The 25584-nt window shown below is 44.3% G+C and overlaps 1 protein-coding gene across 15 annotated transcripts in view; it reads right to left on the bottom strand.

Annotated features, from left to right (window-relative positions):
* ABCA1 (ATP binding cassette subfamily A member 1) overlaps window positions 1–25584 on the bottom strand; it is a 138657-nt gene that overhangs the window by 78692 nt on the left and 34381 nt on the right. For all 15 annotated transcript variants that reach the window (XM_023727434.1, XM_004372203.2, XM_023727442.1 and 12 more), the window contains 4 exons: window positions 22899–22992; window positions 18322–18463; window positions 16852–16970; window positions 7–128 (listed from right to left, as the gene is read on the bottom strand). In XM_023727434.1, the coding sequence (XP_023583202.1) occupies window positions 7–128; window positions 16852–16970; window positions 18322–18463; window positions 22899–22992 (477 nt within the window). The remainder of the gene's footprint in view (window positions 1–6; window positions 129–16851; window positions 16971–18321; window positions 18464–22898; window positions 22993–25584) is intronic.

The raw sequence follows: 25584 nt of genomic DNA, 5'->3' as shown, positions 1-25584 counted from the left end.
GCGTACCTTGTGGAGACTGATATCCGCCTTCATCATCTTGTCCACAGTTGGCCTTGGCAGAGAGAGGTTGTGATGCAGGAATCCAGAGAAGGTTTCATTGTGTACCAGGAAGTCCTGAAGTGTCAAATCTATCAAGAAATCATGTTTTATTTTCATTTAATAAGTAACCAAAAAAAGTCAGCAGGATGGCACAGGTGGAGCAAAAGAATTATTACTGATTGCCTCGTTTTAAACCAATTGATGCCCACAAGCTTCTGGCTCCAGCATACAGAGAAATGAGGTTAGGAGAGCTTCGCCCATCAGGAGAGGCATGAAAAGACTGCTTCCTGAAAACGTGTTGAATCACATTCACCATGAGCTCCTAGACTCAAGCGGTGCAATGATGCTGTACACACATACACATGCAGCCTTTTCTTGCTTTTCAAGCAAGAAGCCAAACCTGTTCAATGATCTCACCCACCCCACCTGAGGTTTGTGACACTGCTGCCACTGCTCCCTTCTCCCCAGTGCCATCTCACATGGCTAAAATCAGAGGCCCCAGGGGCTGATTTCCTCCTGATGCACAATAGTGGTTCTCAAACTGCAGTACATCAGAATCATCCGGAGGGCTTGTTAAAACACAGATTACTGGGCCTCATCCCCAGAATTTCTGATTCAGTACACCAGGTGTGGGGCCCTAAAATTTGTATTTCTAACAAGCTCCCAGGTGATGCTGATGCACCTGGCCTGGGGATCACACTTTGAGAACCACTGGTGTACAGCATAAAGCGTATCAAAGTACTTTCACAGACATGGTCTCATTTTAGTTCCAAAATGTAGACGATATGGAGTCCCAGTGCCCAGGTCTGCTGTGTCTTAAGAGACTGCATAAGCAGACATTAAAAAAATCAGTCCTACTAAATGATTGGATTGCTAAAGGGTTTCTTACAGAATCCCTTTAAATAAGCTCTCCAACCCATTAAAAAAACATGTTCTGAGGCAGTGTGGTGAAGCAGAAAAAGCACTGGTCCAAAAACCCGAATTCTAATCCCCACAGTTGGAAGCTATGCGTGGGAGTGTTGCTTGGGTGTTTTAGGTCATCCTTCTGAACCTCAGTTTTTTCATCTCTAAAGCAAGGAGTTCCTGACCAGATGCTCTGCAGGGGGCCCACTCTGACACACTATCATTTTCCCTCCCCTATTTCATTTGACTCTCCACATCTTCTTCTACTCACCCTCCTATGACCCAACTTCTTTGCAATAAAGATAATAGCAGCCCATCCTGGCCACGTGGCTGGAGGAGTCCCCTCTATCCCTCTCTTCTGAGCAGTCATCATCTGCAGAGCTGCAGCCTCCAGACACAGGCACTCACCCACCTCTAGGGGGCACCCTTATAAACTCAAATCATCTCCCCAAGAGAAATAAGGTTTGCTTTGAAAAGAGGCTACAGTGTGAGGCTTAACGGGGCCAGGAATCCATCCTGGGAGCTTAGTGATCACGTGCAGAGACCAAAAGAAGGCGGGTCCCTAGAGCCCACCCAGGTTCTCATCGGTGCTGTGTGATCCAGGTATGTTCTGCTTGAAGCAAACTTGAGTAATAATAGTTATACAAAGGAGAAATTAAGCATGATTCACCTCCCTAGAGAAATGATTCTATAGTTGCACCTCATTTGGCTAGCTCCTAGCTGTTCCTCATGACAACCCTCATGAAGCTGTTCCTAGGCCCAGTTAGCTTCCCTCCTCGGAATCAGTACTCCCCATTACCTGTGACATGATACTGTTACCATCTGGCTCACTTCCAGAGTCATCAAACCTCAGGGCACCTGAGATTCACTTAGGAAGCATGCTAAAATGCAGTTTCTTGGGCCCAGTCTCCAGAGATTTTGAAATAGTGAGTCTACAGTAGGACCTACGAATCTACATTTTATCACCCAGGGGGCCTGGGGACCATAGTTTACTTGTATATGGTGCCTACTAGGCTGTGCCTCTGGAACACAGAATATGTGTTTTACCACTGTATCCCCAGTGCCCGGATCAGGGCCTGGTAGAGAATTACTGCTCAGTCAATAAATTGCAGAATAATAAATACTAGGGGATGAGACTGGGGCTGGGAAGATTCCAGAAGTGTCAGAGTAGTATCTCAGGAGATTTCCATTCATCTGAGCAGGTCCGGGAAAAGCCTGGGCATGTCAGGACGATCTCTGAGCAACACTCTGGAACTAAACAGGAGCCCCAGTTTCTAGAATTATATTCCCAAGGACAGAAAGTGACATCCAGGATGTCCCAGTGCCCCTGTGGTTGGGGTAAACAGGAAGGAAGGTATAAAAGCTGGTGGCTTCAGTTGAGGCCTGATGTGAAAAGCCAGACTGACCTTTTTGGAATAACAGAAAAGGTACTACACTAGAAGTCAGAAAACCTGGGTTCTCTACCCATTTATTCGCCAGGTCATTTCACTTAGCTTTGCCTCAGTTGCCTTACTTGTAAAATGAGGGTAAAAAATGACTTCTCTGAGTCCTTGACAGAACAGAATATACATATAAGGGGACCCTCACTGACCAGGTAGGCTACAAATTCCCCCTGAGCAGTACTCAGCCATGTACTAGGGAACTTCAGAGCAGCCCTTTCCCTCCAGAGCAGGGCTGTAGGAGTGTGGGAGGCCGGCCCAGGCCACACTTGCAGTGGGTCCAGGTCATGCAGCTACACTCTGGAGACCAGGAAGTGTGCTCAGTGTGTTTATAAGACTCCTCTGCTATGTCAACAGGCCCGGAGAAGGAGAACAGCTGGATGTGCTCAAACTCCAACCGCCTATCAGTGAATCCCCTGGACAAGACAGAAGAACCAAGAGGCTGATTAAACAGTCAACAACCCTTGGCAGCGCATGTGCATGGTGTGGTAGGATCGCTGGGTGGGGAAGCGGCAGGGAGGAACCCTGGCTACAAAAAACGTGCAGTCTGATCACATGGATACATGCACACGTGGCTTAGATCACATACCGCCGCCACCACCTACAACCAGTGTGGACACAGTAAGGCAGTGTGGTGTGGTGTACTGGTTCTCAACCTTAACCTTAGCTGCTCATTAGACTTGCCCGGGCACTGTAAAAAAAGAAAAAAAAAACTCTAATGCTCAGGCCACACCCCCAAACAACTAATCAGAATCACTGCGGGTAAGACCCAGGCACTAGAATTTTTTTTTAAAACTTCCTGGGTAATTGCAACCAAATTTGAGAAACAACGTGTGGTGGAAAGATTAGAGGTTCAAGACCAGAAAACTTAATTTTGATTATGGACTCTGCTGCTTATTAGCTGTGTTGCTTTGAGAAAGTCACTTTGACTTTCTGAGCCCAAATTATCTTACCTATGACATTACCAGTATTACCTATGAAGATAGCAGTATCTACCTTTCAAAGATATGAGGATTAGAGATATTTTTATATGTAAAGTATGAACAGTAAGCAACTGGCACATGGTAGCCACTCAATAAATGGTGATAATTTTGTTACTGGCAAGGTTCTTTCACTCAACTTTACCACTGTACCACAGTGAAGTACAGGGCAAAGATAAGGACACACTCCCTGCCTTCAAGGAACTTTCGGAGCTGATAAAGGAGATGAAGAGGCAAATAAACAGAGAAAGTAAAAGGAGGAATGAGAAAGCCAGAAGGCAGTTAATGAAAGCATCTGACCAAGATGAGGTTTATCTGCAACTGCTTCATGGTGGAAATGAGGCTGAAGTCCAGTTCTGGAAAAGGACAAAAAGTCAAAAATCTCTAGGCACTGTGGCTGGTGAGGAGAGGGTACGGGCCACCATGATGGCAGCGACCAAGAAATCCTGCAGTCGTGATGCCGTGCAGAGACTAGGCTCTCAGTACACGTTTTCGAATGAATTAACTAAATGAACAAGCAAAACCTAAGATTTGGGAAGTGGAAAGAAAGAAGGAAGACGAAGGGGCATGGTGTGAGACCAGAGTAGGGTGGCTTGTACCTGCTGGTCTCAGTCTTCTCCGTTATGGCAGCTGGCTGGAAAACTGGTAGAGAAGCCAAGAATATAAAAACACCCAGATGTCTGAAACAGCCCTTTTCCACTTTGCTTGGCTAACTCCTATGCCATCTTCATGACTTAGCCATGAGTCATCTCCTCCAGGAAGCCCGCCCTGACCACCCCAACCCTGGCTGTGTTAGGAGGCTCTCCTCTGTGCCCCAATAGTATCCTATGTTTCCCTCAAGCACCACAAAACTCAACTGCAGTTGTCTGTGCACACATCTCCCCCGAAGAACAGAAGTACGTGGAGGGCCAGGACTTTGTAAGTCTACAGCCCAGCAGTGCCTGACTCAGAGAAGGCACTCAGTAAATACTAGATGCATGAGTGAATGAATAAATGAATATGAATGAATAAATTAATTAATGAACTGATGCCATCTGGGAAATGGCCAAACGTGGAGAAGTAAATTCAGCTTGCAGTAGTTAGGGTAAACGTGAAGCAGGGCTGAATGTGAAACAAACCAGGGCAAGGTGACACTAGAGTTTCTCAGCTGCATCACCTGAGGTCCAGTATAATGCCAGGCACCAAGTAAAGTACTCAGTTAAGGATGGCTAATCTCACCATTTCCAGGAATGACTGATCCCATTAGCTTCTTGCTAATTTGACCCTAAAGTACATGAACAGATTAAAAACAGAGAAGTGATTTTGCCGACTAAGTCAAGATGTTGAATTTGTGATCTAGGGTATATACGTGTGTGTGCATGTGTGTGTGTGTGTGCGTGCGTGTGTGTGTGTGTGTGTGTGTGTGCGCGCATAGGTATGTGTGTGTTATATATCTGCCTGCCTGAATTCTTGACTCAGACACAATTATTGAATTCTTGCTGCAAAACGCCAAGAGAGCTTTCCTGCCACTCTCTCTTCAATAAGAACCAAAATACCTCAATCCTTGCGCTCAGCCTCCTTTGTTCTGCCTTAAGAAGCAAAAGGCAGCTGTCCATTTCCTAAGAGCTTTGTTTTGGGTGCAGTGAGGAGGGACAAAGGAAAAGAGAAAAAAATCAGCAGCTTGGAGTCTCAAAAACAAAACAAGGGAACTGTGCCGTGTGTCTGCAGGGTGGGGGAGAGTGGGAATCCTCAGTTTCTCCCCACTCCCTCTGGGCCAGGCCTCTGACCAAGCAGGGAAGATGCTCTTTCACAGACAGGTAGAGGGTGTGGCTGGGAGAGGCCCTGCCCCCAAAGGAGGCTTTCCCACCCACTTAGTGTTCCTTCTACTTCTCTCCAGCCGGCCAGAACTGCAGGCCAGTCTTTACGCTGGGAGCAGAGGAAGAGAGGAGAGGAGGGAAAAGAGAAGAGGAAGGAGGAGGGGGAGGAGGGCGGGCAGTGGCAGGAAGGAGGAGGAGGGAAGCTCTCAGCAGAAGCCACTGGGGTTACTCTCGGTCAATGCCCTGCAGTCCCCAGCTCGGGCTTCAAGATTGCTGTAATCTCTTTTGTTCAACTTGAAAAGCAACCACAGCAATCAGCTGCTAGAGAAGTGGGTGGAGGAGGCAAATGAAAAAAAGGAGAAGGGGCGAGAGAGATCACGTCAACATCCCAGGACCAGACAGTCTTCTTAAAACGACCCCGGAAGCTCTCCCAGCCTGCCCAGTGGGCAATGGTCGATGAGGATGATGGGGAGTTTGGGGGCCAAATACTTTCTAGGGTTTTACGCAGCCTAAAGCTTGTCTGGCCTTAGAGACAAGACCTGAAATGTTACTATAAAAGGGCCTGTGAACAGACACTCAGGTGTTTTGGGGGGTGTTTTTTGCTATGGTTTGTTTTGTTTTCCTGATGCCAGGATCTATTTTCTTCAAGAATAGCTGTCGTCTGCTTCACTGACAGGCTGAACCCTCTCTGGGAAGACCTTGCTCAGGCTCTAGAGAAGGGGTCCGGCAGGGTGAAGGGGCTGCTCCCTGGGGTGGCTGCTTAGGGCAGGTGACAGTAGGTGGGGAGGCTGGGCGCACACAGCCCCAGGACCTCCCTGTCCTTCATCTGCACCTGGGCTTCCCAGCCCAGGAGAAGTTTCCTTCTCTCCAGCCGAGGGCATGCTGAGGGGTAGGAGACATACCCCAAAGAGCTCAGGTTTAAGAGTCTCGTTCACATCTCAGCTCCAGCATTTACCGGTTGTGTAGCTTAGAAAAGTCACTCAGGCTCTCTGAGCCTCTGTTTTCTGTAAATGGAGACCTCCTTCATAGGGGTGTGGGTTAAGAGAGCACCAAGGACATGAACTGCATAAAAAACCAAAACCAAACTCATTGCCGTCGAGTCGATTCCGACTCATGGCAACCGTATAAGACAGAGTAGAACTGCCCCATAGCGTTTCCAAGGAGTGGCTAGTGGTTTCAAACTGCCAGCTTTTTGATTAGCAGCCTGAGCTCTTAACCACTGCACCACCAAGGCTCCAGTGTGACTCGCACATATTGGAAGAGAAAATACAAGCTGAAAAGTAAACAAGTTCAAAATAAATGTAGATAAAGCCACGGATGACAATTAAATGACAGATTCCTAAGGGAAACCAGAATGTTTAGGGTGATGTTCCCAGAACCCCTGCAGGCACCAGAGAAGCTAGAGTCTTCTCTTGAGACCAACGGGAGTACTATAACTTTAGGAACCAGATATTCCTTGAAGCATTTTACATGTAATGTGAACTTGAATTAGTTCGACAAACTTCTAACTGCCCAACTGTACCCAAAACACCAGTGCTGTGGTTCAAACAAGCAATACTTTTTTCAGTGTTCTTTGAAGGCAGAAGACTGTAACAGAAGAGATACTAGATAAAGACATGATCCCTGTCCTTGCCTTCTAAGAGGAGACGAGCAGGGGGTCAGGCAAGCAGAGTTGTGAGCCTCCAGGCCTCTGACACTCTAGAATCAACCATCACTGAGATTGGGAGCAACGGGGAGACATTACTTGCCTTTCCCCAGACTCTTCTACTAAGGCAATAGCATAACCATGTCCTACTGAGGAGTGGGAAAGGCGAGAGAGGCTGTAGGATGCCCCTGGAATGAAGACTGAAGTCAGCTGATAAGAACCTGAATGAATGGTAATGAGAGCCTCAAAGAGCCAGTGGAGACTGTGGCCCCACAGGGAAAAGGGTGACCTGTTCAGACTGGTGAGGAGCACTCCTGATAAAGCAGGACACAGTGGGCCCACTCAGGCTGGCTTTGGAAGCCCAGAAGGAAATGGAAAGTGAAGATAACACTGGCTCAAAGGAGTTCTGGACATAAAGAGAAGGAGAGGAAGAGGTAAGGAGCCAGCATTAGACAAAGCAAGAGAATAGCTAAGAAGAGAACTCTGTGTGGACTTTGTGAGGGACAGAGAGGCAGAAAGATGGAAGAGGGACATCCAGAAAATCAAAGCAGCAGAGAGAAAGAGGCCAAAAGCATAAAGAAAAACAGAAGCCAGGAACAAGAACAACTGAATCAAGCAGAAGAGGCAGAGAGAAATAAGAGCTGGGGAGAAGGAAGACAGAATTGGAGGACGTTCAGAAAACTGGTCTCTACTGGAAATGGGACCAGGCACTGCAAATACCAGGCAAGATGGGACTAGAATCTCAGCCTGCAGGGCTCTGAGAAGCCTGGAGAACAAAGGGAGGGAAGGAAAGGAAGATCAGTTTATGAGGTAGGGGTTAAGAATGAATTTTTTCCAGGGCTGGGCTAAGGAGGAATTGTTAATACAGTACATAATACATAAGCAACTTTTTAGAAAACTTTTTAAGATAAATAAATGTGTTAAGAGGTATGGCAGCATTTTGTGGGCAGGGAAAGGTGATTCACATTTACTAAGCATATGATACTTTACATGTGTTATTTTCTAGAAACCCCAAAACAAGCCTACAAGAAAGATATTATGATTCTCATTTTTCAAATGGGGAATCAGGCCTAGAGAGATTAATATCTTGCTCAAGGTCACAGAGCAAGTGAGTGGTAAATTTGAACCCAATCTGCTCTGGCTACAAAGCTTTGGCTGCCTTTTCAGCAGTTAAATGATTCCCATTACTCTTTTAAAAAATGTTACATCACAATTTTGGTATCAAAAGCTGGGTAATACGACCCATGTTTCCTGCTATTAGAATAGGACAATATGGCAACCTGGTGTACTCAAAACACGCTGAGCACTGGAGTCAGACAGACATGGATTCAATTCACAGCCTTACTCCATGACCTTGGGCAAGACACATAACCCTTCTGGGCCTCAGTTTACTTATCAATAAAATGGGGATAATAATACCAACTTGCTAGAGTTATTGTAGGGCTTGAATATATTACTGTATTAAAAACATAAAATGGCATTATTACCTTGAGCAACTTAAGTCTGTTGGACAAAGTATCACTCTAAGACTGCCCTTTTGTGCCTTAATTCAGTAGTGATGGGAAGGTCAGAAGTGGGAAGATTTCAGTGAGAAACAAACTCGATTCCCAAACTGCTCTTTGCCACCCACGGGGTAAATAAGTCTTATATAGAAGAAGCAGGAGACAGTAAAAAAAACACTCTTCTTGATGTTCACAATTTGAAAATTTTTAAAAGCAGTCTGATATTGTGGGATACTTGCTGTCCTGTAATTGAGTGCAATTATTTTCTATTCTTGCCTGGGTAAAGCTGACCTTTGATTTGACTTAGTTCAAGCAATATTTCAACACAGCAGTCAAGCATTGCATCCCCCTGATTACAGCCCAGCTGGGGCCAGGCCACCAGCCTGGATGAAAACCAACAGCCTGGGCCTTTGGATGCAGCCTTGCTTTGACAGGTCTGGGAAAACCTTCTCATGTTAGGTGGAAAGGTTTCAAAATATGAAACTCTAAGACCCCAAATCAGAACTTTTGATTAGTGCATACAGAACGTGAACTGCAATCACTCAAAGATCTCAAGGAACTTCCAGTTTGATTGCATAATGTTGACACATATGTCATCAGATCGCCCAACAAGATGACACACAAGGGGCCAACAAGAACGGAAAGTAAACTTTGGGGCTGCAACCTCAATTTCAGCACCCGTCCAAACGGGATGAGGCGTTTTGATGGGAAACGAGAAGTGGCTGTGAGTCACAGGACATTCTTTCTAGATGGGCCTTGGGAAACGTTCCACCCGTGCCTATTACCCATGAAGTCAGGAAGCAGGGGAAGTCTGGCATTTCTCTCGGAAGCCCTCCTGTCTCCTTTCTGCTCCCAGCCCATCTATGCCCGGTGTTCTGTGACCTTGGGGAAGTTACTGGCTCCCCAGGGCTTCTCTCTTTAAGATGTAATAACAAACAGAACAACCAGAATGGAAATAATGAGAATGTTTATGTATTGTGAAGAATGTAACCAATGTCAATGAACAACTTTTGTAGAAACTGTTGAATGCGATCCTAAACTGCTGTGTAAACCTTCACTGAAAACACAATAAAATATTACTAAAAAAGATAAATAAAAAAGATGTAATACTAGTAAACATGACAGACTGGTTCCAGTCCTATCTCTGCCCTTGCCAGCTGTGCTTCCTTAAGTTACTTAACCTCTCTGACTTCAGCTTCTTCATGTATAAAAAAAGGAATAAAAATCCCTATCTCACATGACAGTTATAAAAATTCAGCAAACTAAAATACAAGACTTATTATGTATGCATCAGCTACTGTACTAAGTGCTTTGCCTTTATTCTCTCATTTATTCCCCACAGCATCCCTGAAGAAGATACTAATATTATCCCTGTTTTGACAGATAAGGAAATTGAGGCACAGGGATGCTAAGGAACTGCTGAAGGTCACACAGCTAGTAAGCAACAGAGCCAGGATTTGAACCCAGGCAGCCTGGCTGCCCAGTTTGTTCTCTTAACCACTAAATTATACTGCCCAGTGGATGTTTACAAGATGTTAATTTTACACCCCCTTCCCTAAACTCCCTGCCACGGACAATTACCTTTCCATGTCAGCAAAGCCTACCCTGCCCTCTGGGGCTCAAGTCTTTTTGACTTTCAAAGATCAAAGCAGAACAAAGAGCCACACAATGAGTTCTCAGTAAATCTGACAGCCAGAAAGTTATGACCCTCTTCCCTAAGTAAAATTCAGTATAACCCTCACGACTTATTTCACAAAAGTCTTGGTCAGAGCCACATCAGAAAGGTCAAATAAACCAGATTTGGGCCATGAATATGTGGAAAATGGCAGCCATGCCATCGACTCAGCACAAAAATCTGGCCAAAGGGACAGAGAAGCTGAAGTCCCGAGCCAGATGTCAAGATGCATGCAGCTCTGCCCAGATCTCTCCTCCTGTCCCTCCCCTTTCTAACCCTTGACCTCAACGATGTGGCATGTCCTCCAAAGGGACATTTCCAGCCCAGTGACAAAAAACCCAAAGTTCTTCATTGTTTTTTCCTGGCTAAGTTCTCATACGCTTCAGAGGACACTACATCCTGGAGAGAAGGCATTTCAAGCCCCCTGCAACTAGCCCTGAATCAGGGGCTGTGGGAGTCCAGTCACAGCCCTAGCCCTCACTGGGGGATGCTGAGATAGGTACTCCTGGCCATGGCAAACAGCCATGTAGGTTGTGCTCTACCCAACTCCAGGGAATGCGGCTCTCATGGGGAGTGCCATTCACACAAACCACAGTGCACATGGTATCCCCAGAAATCTGTCACTTGGCAACCCTCAGTACAGCTTGAAAGCCATTCCGCAGCTGTCCCACCTACCTGGCCTGGCCCAATTCAGCAGGTCCAAAAAATGGTCTTCTGCAGTCCCACAGAGCACCCACTGGGCTTCTACAGTTAAAAGTCATTGGCTTAGCTGTAACCTGGGACACGGCCAGATACCTGGAGCATTAAGATCTTGGTTGAAGACATAAGTTGCTGTGAGTCTCATGCACAGGGGAGACTGGGTGACTGGCCTCCAGCCACAACACAAAACCCACAGCTCTGTCCACACCACTTGGGCTGTGCCATAGCTAATAAAGGCAGGGAACTTCCATAGGACCTACACAAGCCCAAGAATTGTCCCTGGCACAACGTAAGCAATGGTGCGGCTGAGGGAGCAGGTGTGGGGGATGCAGCGGTGGAGATGAGCCTAGGGAATTGTGGAAATGAAGGACAGTAGGAAATTCGGAAACTTCTTGTAGGGGATGTGAGAATGACCTACTCCAGGAAGGCAAGAAGTCTCAGCCCCAAGATAATGCACTTTTCAATTTCCAGCCAAACAGGAAACCCTGACTGCTCTGTAGGGGCACATGCTCAAGAGGAGCAGGGATCCATGAAGCCACGTAGAGATGAAGGGAAGTCTGTAGTCAAGACATCAGGATTTGGGAGAGTATCTTTTTAGCTTCACAGTAAATCTACTTCAGACTTCTGGGTTCACTGCAGCCCTTCCAATAACGTGATGGAAGCTGAACCTTGTGAAAGAAAGAACCAAGAACTTTTGCCATTATTATTATTTTAGAGCCCTGTTGATCTGGGTTCACACAAGGGAGTCAACTCTATAATTACAAGTGCCTGGGATTTTATATTTTTCAAAGCACTTTCATTTGACTCTTATGACATTCTATAAAGGAGAAAAGGCAAGTATTTTCTATCCCTGTCATTCCACAAAGAGGTACTGATTGCTTATTGTTATGGATTGAATTGTGCCCCCCAAAAAAGATATGTTGAAGTCCTAAGTACATGTGAATGTGACCTTGTTTGGAAATAAGGTTTTTAAAAATGTTATCAGTTAACATGAGGTCTACTGGAGGAGGATGGGCTCTAATCCTATGTGAGTGGTGTCCTTATCTAAAAAAAGAGAGAGAAAGAGACACAGAGGGAAGACAGCCATGTAAAGACAGAGGCAAAGATCTGCATGATGCATCTACAAGCCAAGGAATGCCAAGGATTTCCAGGAACCACAGGATGCTAGAAAGAGGCCTTCAGAGAGAGCATGGCCTCTCTGTGATACCTTGATTTCTGACTTCTAACCTCCGGAACTGGGAGACAATAAATTTCTGTTGTTTCAAGCCATCAATTTGTGGTACTTTGTTATAGCAGCCTCAAGAAACTAACATACTTACCATGTGTTTGCTACTTGGGGTACAGCCATAAATAAGACCCAGTCCTGCCCTCAATGGGCTTAGTCTAGTGGACAGCCAACAATACCAGTTAGTCCCAGGTGACCTTTCATCCAAATACTGAGCAAGTTTCTGAGATGAGCCATTTTTAGGGTGTTTGCCAAAGTCTCAATTTAGAGGCAAGGAAACCTGAGGCCCAGAGAGGTTGAGCAAAATGGCAAAGGCCACACAGTCAGCCCAGGACAGAGGAGAAAGTAAACCAATTCAGATGTATTGTGTGTCAGCTATGTGCTATGACTATGTGCTATGACTATCAGTCATTCACAGATGGCATCTGATCTGATGCTCAGCAATCCTAGGAGGCAGCTAATCTCCATTTTTTGAGGTAAACTGAGAGCCAGGAGTCAAAACTTGCCCAAGCTATACACCTAGTGAGGCAAAGAGCCAGAGATTTTTCCCAAACATATCTGAATACAGAGCCCCAAACTCTTTCTCTTATACCAATGTTTCCCCATCTTTACTAATTTACAAACTATCCTCAAACTACCCTATCCACATAAAATAACGCATTCTTTAAATTGGCATTAATTTTTTCCTTTTAATATCCTAAAAGCAGTAATATCCATGAAATTGTATTTTGACATGAGTTTGAATTAAACGTTGTCATCTGTGCACTGCCTGACATCATCTCAGATATCACACCCAGCTCACTCAGAGGAGCACTCACCCTTGCTAGTCTACACCTCACAGAAGCAGAAGGTAGACCTGTCACTTTTTCTAGGGTTTTGGAGAGTTTATCTAATTTTATATTTCCTTAGATTTGTACTCATGATAGGGATTTAAGAAAATGAATGCTCCTCACACTGATTCCCAAACATTGTTAGATACCATTCACAGATACCAACCTTTGTGGCTGTACTGTGGTTTAAGAAAATAATAACATGTCCAAAAGGTTCCAATAATGTGAAAGCTAGGTAAGGCAGCTCTGTAAGGTTTCCTACTTGTGTTTCTCATCAGGATGATTTTAAGACTAATTAGGAGATTTGTCTGTGACTTAATCTGTAAAACTGGAGGTCGTTCCAGTTGGAAGATTATTAAAATGGCACAACAAGATAGCACTGTAGAAAGAGAATTACATGGGGTTTAGTTATGCTTCATTCCCACACTGTCCCTCCTGTGGTTGTGCAAACTTGGAAAGTCACTTCCCCTGTCTGGATCATCTTCTTCTCTACACTGTAAGTTCCACGAGGATAAGGACCATTTCTCTTTTGTACACCTCTGTGTCCACAACACCTATAGCAGTGGTTGGCACATATGAGATGTTCAATAAACATTGGCTGAATGACTGTATCAATCAACCCATTGATCTATAAGTGAACTGAATGACCTCTTACGTCTCTTCCAGTAATAGTCCTAACAGTGGAAATAAAAAAGATTCTCTAGTCCAAGAAGAGACCCCAAGTCCAAAAGTCTGTGGAGAGCCTAGTGGATTTTGCAGATTCAAAATGAAGGAAAGAACAAGATAAATCCTCTGACTGCACTGCAGAAACAGAAGGAGCCCAGTGGTCCAGCAGTGGTGACAACATAGGCTGGTGGATCTGTAAGTGCTTGCAAGTTAGTGTACAAGGGTGGTATTCCATCTCCTTGGGAGGCAGGCAGTCTCCAGCAGACTTACTTTTCCAAGCTTCCAGCCTTGGTCCCACATTGATCAGTGACTCAGATGAGAACAGAGGTACTTATCTAACTCTTAAATGGGAGGAAACAAGAAGAAGAATCAAATACAATGCATGGCAAATCAGAGTCTACAATGATTTTTGGTGAGATGTGATGACATATGGAATCTAAAAATGTGAAACAGAAAGGACGTAAGTATTTTCCCTTTAGGTTCAAAGAGCCAACTGCACAATTAAGAGGTTGAGAGCAAGTAACTTGCAATATTGTTTATTTAAAACACTATAATTTTGGTTGACTGAACACAGACTATGAGTCAACACTGTGATATGGATGCCGAAAAACCTAACGCAATCTCAGATTGCGTTAACAGAAATATGGTGCTCAGTCAGACAAGGAAGGCAAAAGTCCCTTTCTACTCTGTGCTAGAATACTGTTGTAATTTTTTTTCTGGTCAACTTCAAGAAGGACACAGACACACTGAAATCCAGCCAGAGGAGAGGCAGAAATTAGGAAGAAAACATTCCGTAAGAGGAATGGAGGAGAATTAGCCTGGAAAAATCAAAGACTTGGGGAAAAGGAAAAAACATGAAAGCTGTCTTCAAATATTTCAAGGGAAATAGAATTAGAGTCATTCTCTAGAAGGCATGGCAGACTAACAAATATTTTCTGACAATTACAGCTATCTACCCTCAAAATGAGCTATCTTGTGAGAAGTTCCCACTTCGGGGGAAGCACATGTATGGTAGGAAAAGTTGTAATGAGGGCGGTGCTCTAGACTAGACCAGCTCCAAGGATCCTTCTAATCCTAAAAGCAATAGTACAAGAGGGTTGAGCCCATCATGCTGTGAGTAGGAGTGTTAGTGAAGATAAACACACGTCTCTAAGTAGGGATCTACAGAGACACACCTCAGCCCCAGAGTCTCTCTGAAGTCTACAGCATCCTATTCAAAACCAGCAAACACATACTAACTTCATCTAGGAAGAAGGAGTGTTTCTGTGCATTTCTCTCTAGGCTGAGGCCTGGCTCTGTGCTGCAAGTCAAAGGTGGAAGCAATTTAAGATGTAGCTGCAGGGCAGAAAAGGCAATGCACTGGAGGAACCGGGAGATGTGAAACAAGCGCTGACATGAAGCAATCAAAATCAGGGAAGGCCTTCTCTCCTCAGAGCTGTGCAGACAGAGAAAGTTTTTGGACACAGGTTTGATTTCTCTTTTCCACCTCCACTCACGTTTCCAGTTGCTCAAAGAAGAAAGACAGTTGTGTTTCTAAGGCAGCCTCCACTGAGATCTGACGCTCCGCTTGACCACTCTCCCCCATCAGCCAGTCTATTTCAACAGCCAAGCAAGTGGAGAGGCAGGATGCTCAGAAATGCATCACTGTCACTGAAGAATAACACTGGTTCTCATTTATTAAGCATCTACTATGGGCCAGACACTGTATTAGGTTTTATATTTACATTGCAAGTTAGCTATTATTTCATACCTAAGGAAATTAAGGCTCAGCGAGGTTAAGTTGGCTTGACCAAGATGTCACTGCTCCAAAATATTCACTAGCCAATTCACTAAGTGCTTCCTATGTGCCAGGTGCTGTTTTTAAGCAATTAAATGTTTTATCTCATTTCTTCCTCACAAAAGTCCTATGAGATAGCTTCTCCTACTAGCCCCATTTTACAGATGAGGAGAATTGGCCCAGAAGAGGTTAACTAACTTACTCACGAAGTCCCATAGCTGCAAAGTAATATATCCTAGCACTCTTTCCTCTCTGCCACACTGTCTCTTGGGGGTAGCAGAATAACCCCAGCTCTGCCTCTGGTCCACCAGGCATACAGTACCCCAGAAGATCAGGGAGAACTGATGCTTTGATTTGTGGTTGCTACCTCTCTGTCTCCTGCACTGGGACAGACACACGTGTGCAGGATAGTGGGGCCGGAGGGCAAGGAAATAGCATGCAGATGGCCTGTCCATGCAGCTGGGAGTGGTCCAGCTGGGAGCTCCTCACAGCTGACCCAGGAGCCCAAGTTCATCCCCCAGGGTGCACACCTCTCAGCACCGCCACACCTCTCTCGGCCGTGAAGCAGCACCTCCTCTGTGCCATCCTTCACCTCCCCACAGTTTTGCCTCCCTCTGTCAAGAGGTTCCATGCTGCCCACCCCATCTTTTCCTACCCAGAGAAAGCAAAGTTTCATCTGCCAAGAAAAGCTCCAATCTGAGTCTGGTTTAAACTGTGGCACTTTATGCCATTTCTTCTTTTGCCAAGTGGATCACAAACTGGGATGCCTTTCAGCCACGGCCAGCCCACCGCACTGGTCCCAAAACATTAAACCGAGTGAAAGGTACTTTCCTGGAGCGGCAGCAGCAGTCAGCCCAGGACGGAGATGAGTAATTATCACTGATATTGTCTAGAACTGCTGGTGTATGGTGACATTAAGAAGTAGACCAACTTTTAGTTGGCTTCGTTACTGCTTTTAAAGTCTCTAGAGACCATGCACACCGTTAAGGCCTCCACCTGGCAGACTGCTCCCACCGCCTCTTGCTCCCTAGGCAGGCCACCGCCTGGGAGGTGGCTCCATGACTTCTGTAGCCAGGGCCTCACTCAGCAATCTGCCTGCTCCTCTGACACTTCCTCAATGGCATGTCATAAACTGCCTGGGTGCTTACCAGATACAAAGTGAAGATTCTACTTGAAAAAATCCGAGTTCAAATACCCATTGGACTAAATTAAATGACTAGGGGAAGATGAGTTGTATTTTCCTTTTAGGAATAAATGCTTAACTTTCACTTACTCATATCAAATTGCAACTTTAATTGCTCTGCTATGCACAGTAGTACCCACTGTCTATAAACCTGCCCATTGTTCACCACAGCCATACAGCCACCTCCATAATAGAACAGTTGGAAGCTGCCTGCACCCCGAGCTGTCCCGGTCAGAGAGCCTGTGCCATTCCTCACCAGAGATTTTTCTTCTGAATCTCCAGAGGAGGCCAGTGCACTAAATGTCCATGGCAACCAGCTTCCCTAGTTTCTCCTCAAATGATTCCTGCAGAAAGGCCCCACAGCCTGCCACCTAGAAGGACACCCTAGGGAAGAGCTAAAGGGAGCAAGCCCCAGGCCACCTGGGCTGCTGCCTTACCCTGGTGCAGGTCAACTTCCAACTGCAAACCAACATACAGAAGGCTTTTGCTTACTTGAGCTGGAATTCTCGATCTGCCGTAATGTTCTCAGAACTTTGTGTATATCCTTCATGCTGGTGTCTTTCTGGCTATATAAAAGTAGTCTCTGAGCATCTGAGAATAGGCGAGACACTCTATAGGAAAAGCAAAAAAAAAAAGCCTTGGTTAGGTTAGCTGCCTCTCCCGCTATACAAAAGTGACTACCAGTGAGCCAGGTACCAATGCCCCAGGCTGGTTCCAAGTGATCCAAGGGTAGGCCCTGGCCTGCTCCCACCTTTCCCACAGCCCAGGTTCACTGACTGTCTATACTCCCAACCACCTATGGTGACCTACCCATCATCCCTGCCCTGAATGCCCTTCCTCATATGTCCACACAACCAGATCTTACCACTCTGCCAGACCCAGCCCATGTGCCTCTCTCCCAAGAAGCCCTTCCTGACACACACACACATACACATACACATACACACACACACACACACACACACACACACACACACACACACATCCTCAGTACTGACTTACTTAGTAGGCACAGTGCCTGGGGCTCATGACACTTTTAGGGACCCATGAAAATGTTTTAATTTCTTTTAAAATGAGTATTATACAAATTAATATATAATAATGAATCCAGCCTAGATTATATTAATCTTTTTACCAACACAGTTATAAAATATACTTTTTAACATTTTCCCATGAAGGAAGGGGCCTATGAAGGCTACAAAGTCTAGGGCTCTGCCTGCCCCAGCTGTAGCTTCCTCAGAATTACCTCTATACACCCCCTACAGCCCTCAGTTCATTCTAACCCAGGTCATGTTTCTGTGTATTGGAATCTTTAATGTCTCACTTGGCAAACATTTATTATGCCCATATTTATGTCTGGAAGTGAAGCCAGGAGTCAAGAACACAAAAGCAAAGACAGCAGCATTTTGGCCCTCAAGGAGCTCACACCCAGGAAAAAGAAAGACCTGCAGTCAGCAGTCACATTGCAGTATGATAGAGGCAGTGACAAAGGTATAAACAGGTGATCTGACAGCACAGAGGACAGAACTCTCAAAGCCTTGGCTGTAAGCTCCTTGAGGGCAGCAGCCCTTCCTGTTGCACATGTTTCTACAGCCCCAGATCCTAGAGCCAGCCATTTCAGATGCATAATAAATGTTTGCTAATTGAGCAGACAAATTAACGGATGGAGCTGATGCTATATCTCCCCTTCCTACTTACCGTCCAGTATTTGGAAGAACAGCCTCTAACAACATGACTTTTGGCTATATATGATCGTTACTCCTAAAATGTAACAAAGAAGGTTCCACGGTTTTCAATCCTGGTGGCAATTCTTCCTCCTCTCATACTGCAGACTTTATCACACAAATCTTTACAAATCCAACTTCACTCAAATTCAACCATTCAAAATTCTCCAGAGGACAAGAAGTGAAGGAAAAGTATTAACTGACTAGTTTGGAAAAGAAAACCTGATCTGGTACTTACATGGATTTGTTAAAATTTCCAACAACCCCAGGAGCCTCACCAGGAGTCGGATAACGGAAACACGGGTTGTTGGCATTACAGATAATCCCCTGAACCCAAGGAAGTGTTCCTGCAGAGGGCATGGCTTTGTTTGGAAAGTGGCCTGTTGAAATGAAGGAGAAGAAAAACACAGGGAGAAACATTACTTCAATTTTTTAAGTGATTTTGAGAGTTGATAGAGACCTTATCTCTACTGACTCCATACATACAATGTCCTGTTCCCCACATCTCAAAGACCTGCCTCCTCTGGACTAATCTGACCCTAGGCTGGACACTGGCATCAGATAGCAGGCCTCTGTGACCACAGGCAAGGTTCTTAATCTACTTGGACATCATCTATAGACTGGGGTTTGTGATTCCAACCTTACAGCAGTGATGAAAAGAGTAAATTGGAACATACAGGAAAAGTGCCTGATGTGCAGCAAGCACTTGATCATTAGTTCACCTTCTTCCCCCTGCCTCATCCTTCAAAGATACAGAAGATCCTTGAGGACGACTTCATGTAATTTCTTAACTAAGGAGGAAACCACGGCAAAATAAAGGAGCTGATGAAGAACGCTCAGGGAGTCAGTGGGCACATCTGGGAGCAGAACCCACATTTCCATGATCCCAATCCAAGCCACTCGTCTTCTACCTGGAAACCCTACTGTTATAATGGTTAAGAGTTCGGCTGCTAACCAAAGGTCGGCAGTTCGAATTCACCAGGCGCTCCTTGGAAACCCTATGGGGCAGTTCTACTCTGTTCTATAAGGTCGTTGTGAGTTGGAATCGACTCGACGACAATGGGTTTGGTTTGGTTTAGTTTTGTCTTCTACCTATGACCTCCTTTATAATCCAGCTCCCCTCAATCTCCTTTTGTACTATTCTCTGTTTTCCAAATGTCTGTTAGTTTCACCACCTCTGCCAACTCAAAAGCTCCTCAAGGGCACCCAATAAACACGCTGACTTGGGGTTGGAAGCCATCTATGAAGCTACATTTGTTCTTGTTTCTGTTGTTTTGTTGCTCATCAAAACAAGGAAGCCCTATGTAATAGGTCATCCTCTCACTCTCCTTTTGCTTTATTACAGAGCAGCTTTTTTACAGACAGGCTGACGAGGCACATTTGGGCTAGGTACTGGGCTTCAAAGGCACAGTTTGGTTTGTGACAGTCATCAGTGGGTGCTGCTTACAAGGATCAAGATAAATGTGCCCTGGTTCAGGGGCCCTTAACCTGAGGACCAAGGATTCCTTTGGACAGAAAAACCATGGCTCTAGTTTTCATCATATTTGGTGGTTACCTGTGACCCCAAACAAGTGAAGGACCATTAAGAACCATGGCTCTAGGTGGTAAAGAGACGAGCCATTTCTTGGGCTTTGCGATCAGACCAATTGGGATTCATATACAGTCCGTGCAACTCCCTAAGCAGGGATTTTGGTCAAGTCACCAAACTCCTAACTCTCAGTTTCCTCATCTGTAAAATGGTAATAATACAATCTACTTCACAGAGCTGTGGTATTACATGAACTCTCATGGGCAAGCACTTAGGAGAGTGCCTGGCTCTGAGTAAACGCTCAATGAATGGGCCTATTACGATTACCAAGTCTTGGATACGGAGGAATGTGGTGGTGAACTTACTGTGCTACTGCCCAGCCTGGAACATTCCCTTTCCATCTCACAACTACCTCCTTCCTCCAAAGCAGGAATCCTGGTTTAATTATCTATTTTCATGCAAATGTACTAACAGAGCCTCCCAAGAAGCTACCCCAGAGCCAGGCCTTGTAGTACTTTGCATTTCAGTATTGGGGCCCTTCTACCTGCCTTTTTCTTCTACCTGTACTCCAACCAGAGAGACAACATCCAAAGCAAAGATGTGACAAGATCTGATTCACTGTGGCCACCCTTTGCAGGGGGTCTGGCTTGTTGAACATTTACTTAATCTCCTTATCTCCCTGTTAATAGTTCAACGAAAACCAAACAAGGCCCCTTGCCTAAATCAGCTGCTTCTCATTTGGGGAAGATTTATGAAACCCAACCAAATACTTAAAGGACCAAGGGATTCTCCCCTTTAAACTCCGAGAGGTACTGGTACCAAAGACAGGGTTGTGTTGGTAAAAGGCAGCATGGGGCAATAGAAGGTGAAGGTAATGAAGGCTGGACTTTGGTGGGTGACGCAAAGACCCTCCCCTGTAGATTGTGTCCCATCAAACAAAAGCAGAGTAAAGACTTGGCACTGGGTACACGGGATGATAATGAAATAGCATAATGGACTCCTAGAGCCCAGGTAAGTCAGCAGGACCTTGGTGGCTCCAGGTTGAACTGGAAAAGTTTTATGGAGAATTATATACCAATCCTTCCTTTATTCCCAGAGACAAGACCCTCTCCAAACTCCACCTCAGCTCTCAACTTTCTCAACTCTGCCCTTCTAGCCAGCTCCCTAGAAGGTAACAAGAACAGGAAGTAAGGTTGCAAGAAGTGCATAGGTGAATGGAAAAAGTCTTATCTGTCTTCTACAGATATAAAAATTTCACAACATTTCTGAGAATATATAGTCTGGAGTCAGAGGGATCTGGGTGGAAAACTCAACAACTTGCCCAAGGTCACAAAGCTAGCAAGTAGCAGAGCCAGGATTCAAACAAACTCCAATTTGTCTGATGGCAAAGCGCTATTTTCATTATACCATCCTGCCGGCTTGTATATAACTCCAGAAGGGGACAACAGCCTAGCAGATAAATGTAGCTGAGTTTGGCCTAATACAAGTATTTTGGTGAGGCTCAGGGTAATGTTTAAATAAAATCAGTTTTGCCTTTACTCATCAATCAACAAAATCTCTTTGGGGTTCCAAAGTGGAAGCGGAATTACCTCACATGCCCATACATGAGTGAAGATTTCATTTTCCACTCTTTTCCTTTTTTGGAAAAATAAAGAAATCATGCCTGATGCAATATTTTTAAGGTTTTGTGATTTAAAAAAAAAAAAGTGAATATCTACCATGTGTCAGCAAATTAGCAGGTAAATTATTGTTGTGTGTGCTGTCAAGTCAATTCCAACTCATAGCAGCCCTATAGGACAGAGCAGAACCGTCCCAGACGGTTTCCTAGGCTATAATCTTTAAAGGAGCAGATCACCACATCTCTTCTACCTCGGACTGGCTGGCGGATTTACCCTGCCAAACTTTTGGTTAGCAGTGGAGGAGTTAACCATTGTGCCACCAGGGCTCCTTAGCAGGTAAATGTGCTGCAGAGGAGCCCTGGTGGCGCAACGGTTAAGTGCTGGGCTGCTAATCGAAAGCTCAAAAAGTCAGTGGTTCAAACCCACCAGCCATTCCTGGGAGAAAAATACCTGGTGATCTGTTCCCATAGAGATTACAGCCTAGGAAACCCTACGGGGCAGTTCTACCCTGTCTTACAGGATCGCTATGCGTCAGAATCAACACTACGGCACACAACAACAACATGTGCCGAGAAAGGGATGAGACCAGGACAAGAACACAATTGAAAGGAGACTCTGGCCCCATCACTACCCTGAAGAACAGGTTTCTGCAAGCCCATAGGGGCTGGTATGGGTGTGAAACAAGCTGATGAGTGGTAGGGAAAGTGACTGAGGCAGTGGAACAGAGCTTCTAGCTAACCTCCCAAGTAAACGTTGATCCTTTAGATTGAACAACCCGTGCAGTGAGCCTAGCAGAGAAAAAGACTGTCATTGTGGGCTGGTAACACTCACAACAAATGTATGAGGTAGGTATTAATATTCCCCTTCCAGAGATGAGGAAACTGACGTACCAACTATAGCACCAACTGTGGTGGTCACCTGCCCAAGGGAGCATAGTTACTAAATGTTGAAGCCCAGATTCACACACAGGTAATGTGACATCTAGAGCTTGGGCTCTTAGCCACTGCATTATATTTTCTATGCCCATTTTAAAGGATATCATCAAGGCACATGATTGGGAGCCAGATGACCAGAGCTTTATTTCATCCTTATCGCTTATTAGACATGTGACTCTGGACAAGTAGCGGCACCTCCCTGAGCCTCAATTTACTTACCAAGAAATTAAAGCCAGTGATGATAAAATAATAAAGTCATCTATACAAGATTGTTATGAGAATCAAATGAAATAGTATTGGTCGAACTGTGAAGTTCGATACAAATGCTACTTAAAACTATATGTTCCATGATCTGCAACTGTGTAAAAAAGACATATGCATATGAAAAAGACTGGCAGGGATCAGATGACGGGTGTTAACGCATGGTTTTAAGGGTGCTTTTTAATCACACTTTCTGAAGTACCTGTGAAGTTATTTCATTTTCATGATTTAAAACGCATAAAACAAATGTTGGTTATTATTATAATTACCATTATCACCATTCCCTACAACTGAAACTAGTCTCTAAGTTCATGCCTTTACTAAAATTTTGGCAACCTAAGATTTTTGGTCCTAAACCTTTGTGGTGTTTCTTAAGGCTAGCTTCCTTGGAAAAAACAAATATAGCTCATGCCCATTGCCTGGATTTTGCTTGCCAATGGTGAGCCTCAAGCAGGACTCTACAGATACTCACATTCATGTTGTTCATAGGGTGGGTAGCTCAGCCGAACAGAAATCAGGATCAGAAAGATAAACAGAGGCCATGCCACTTCCAGCAACAACTGACACTGGGCAGGAAATAAGACAGAACACCGTGAATTTAAAAAATTGCATGGATACCTAACATTATTGCGCTTGCGCTTTCAGAAATACACGGAAAAGTTAATTAAAAAAGTGATCAACTTCTCCAGCCTCTCCCGTTACTCACTAACTTTCCATTTAAGCTGTAACAACATCGAATTGTTTGCAGTTCTCCCCCTACGACATTCTATTCCAGACTTCTGTGCCTTCCTGAAGCAAGGGAAGATGCTCCCATCCTGCTCCATCTAGCTCGCTTCTACTCATTCTTCAAGATTCAACCTGGCATAATTTCCTTTATTAAAATCTCAGGCTGAGCTAGAAGCCCTTCTCCTGTGTTCCCACAGTACTCCCTGCATACTCCTCCTGTAGGATTTTCTCCAACACCCTGAAATCATTTGTTTCTATCACTGGCTTCCACACTGTACTATGAGTACCCTGAGGGCAAGTACTGGCTCCTAGTCATCTTTGCATTCCCAGCTTTAGCACAGGGCCAGGTAGGTAATGGCCACTTGTTGAAAGGAGAGGGCCAGGGCAACCTGCTGTGCTAAATTAAATACACCCCACCTCTGCTCCTCTAAACTCACACAAGGTTGCTCGCCCTGGGGCTAAAAAGAAGGCTCCAAAGGATAAGGAAAATTCACACACAGTTCAGTATTGACCTGTGTGCACTCTAGATTGGAAAGAGTTGGGAGTAGTACAAAGTCCTTTCCCATCTTCTCCAATGTTAGAAGATCATGAAACTTATAAGCAAGCTTGATCCACTGGTTAAAGCAATGAGGTTTCTCTAAAGGAATACCCTGCTTAATGAGTTACCAAGGGATAAATAGGCAGAGGGACAATAAATCACTGAACATAATTTAACTGAACCAGTGGTGTTCAGACTAGTTACACTGCCTGAAATCTCTCATCTCTTCCATTTCTTTCATTTCCAGATTCCAAGTTTATCAGAACGAACACCAAAGAGCCCAGGAAAGTCATCAGGTCTTGTGGCTAACAGTAACTGTGACTGTGGCTTCAGAGTCACAAAGCCAAGACTGCTATGTAATTCTCCCTCCTTTTTTTAAACAATAGAAGTTTTTTCTTGGTCCTCAAATCCAAATATTCATACTGTAGAAAATTTGAAAATAAAAAAATATTAAAAAGTAGAAAAACATAAATATAAATTACCCTTAGTCCTAACTCCCAGAGATAATCCCTAGTAAACTGAGCCCACAACAATGGTTCTCTGTTAATATATTTGTCTTTTTTCTACGTACACATAGTATTTTTTTCCTACAAAATTGAGATTGCAGAGCACAAACAATTTTTTATTCTGCTTTTTTATTTAACATGATACTGGGGGCATTTTCCATAACATAAAATATTCTCTTAAACTATGATTTTTAATGGTCACTTGATACTCTACTCTGTAAGTAGGTCATAATGAATTTAACTCTTCTGCTATGGCTTGACCCTTCAGAGTGTTTTGGGTTTTTTGTTTGTTTTGGCATTTTAAATAACCTGTTCTGAATTTCCAAAGATTGCTTATGTGGTTCATATTAAACTGTTTTTTGAAAACCTTCTTTTTGGAAGGAAATAAGACAAAATGAAAACAATGGATAGACTGGGATGATAACATAGGTAATTTTTTTATACTTTCCTATGTTTTCTAAATTTTCCATAATGAGCATGTATTACTCCTCTAACGGGACAAAAAGAAAAAAAATAAAACAAAAAAACACTGTTATCCTGTTACTCTGAAGAATGGTTTACTGTAGACAGCACACCAAGAAATAAAATGAGACAAATGGGTCCCTCTCTGGAAGAAAGCATCCTGACAACAAGGTCCTCAAGATCAAGGATGGGGCTGGTCTTGCTAAATATTTCTGTAAATAATCCCAAAGAGCAACACACACTGAAATCTCCAAGCTTGAAATGGGATTCAGCCTTTTTTACCAGCTGAGTTCCCCAGGTCCTCTGTGCCTTTATCGGCACTTGGCACGGCAGAGGCCCTATGTACATGAGAGCTTCTTGCCTACTGTCACTTTCTTCTCACTAAGCCTGCCACATGATGAGGGCTTAAAAGATGTTTGTTGAATAAGGGAATGAACTGAAGTTTATAAAATAACAACAGTGGAAATATAAATCAGTAGAGCCCTTTGAAAAAACGATTTGGCAGTATGTATTCAAAAGACATGTTTATCCCCTTTGACCAAGCAATATTTCTGGGAATTCATCCTAGAGAACTAAATTTAAAATATCAAAATGCTATATACATGAGCTTATTCATTAATCGAGACATTATAACTGCAACATATTGGAAACAACTGCACAACAATAGGGAAATGACTGAATTATGGTACATCCACTTGACAATATATTATGCAGTCATTAAAACAATGGTTATGAAACACAGAAACTGTTAACCCCATAATATTAAGTATAAAAAGCAGAACACACAATTGTAAGCATTCCAATCTTAACAGCTAAATAAAACCTGGAGCAACAGAGGAAAGAGAGTCAGGAATAGGAGGAAGAAATGGAATGTGTTCACTAGTTGCCTCCATGAATAACTGCCTCCTTTGCCATGAGACCAAAAC

The sequence above is a fragment of the Trichechus manatus genome, unplaced genomic scaffold, assembly GCF_000243295.1.
Source record: "Trichechus manatus latirostris isolate Lorelei unplaced genomic scaffold, TriManLat1.0 scaffold00016, whole genome shotgun sequence".
NCBI classification, from domain to species: Eukaryota; Metazoa; Chordata; class Mammalia; order Sirenia; family Trichechidae; genus Trichechus; species Trichechus manatus.
Note: the sequence above shows the minus strand (reverse complement) of the source record. Positions and strands in the feature narration are given on the sequence as shown.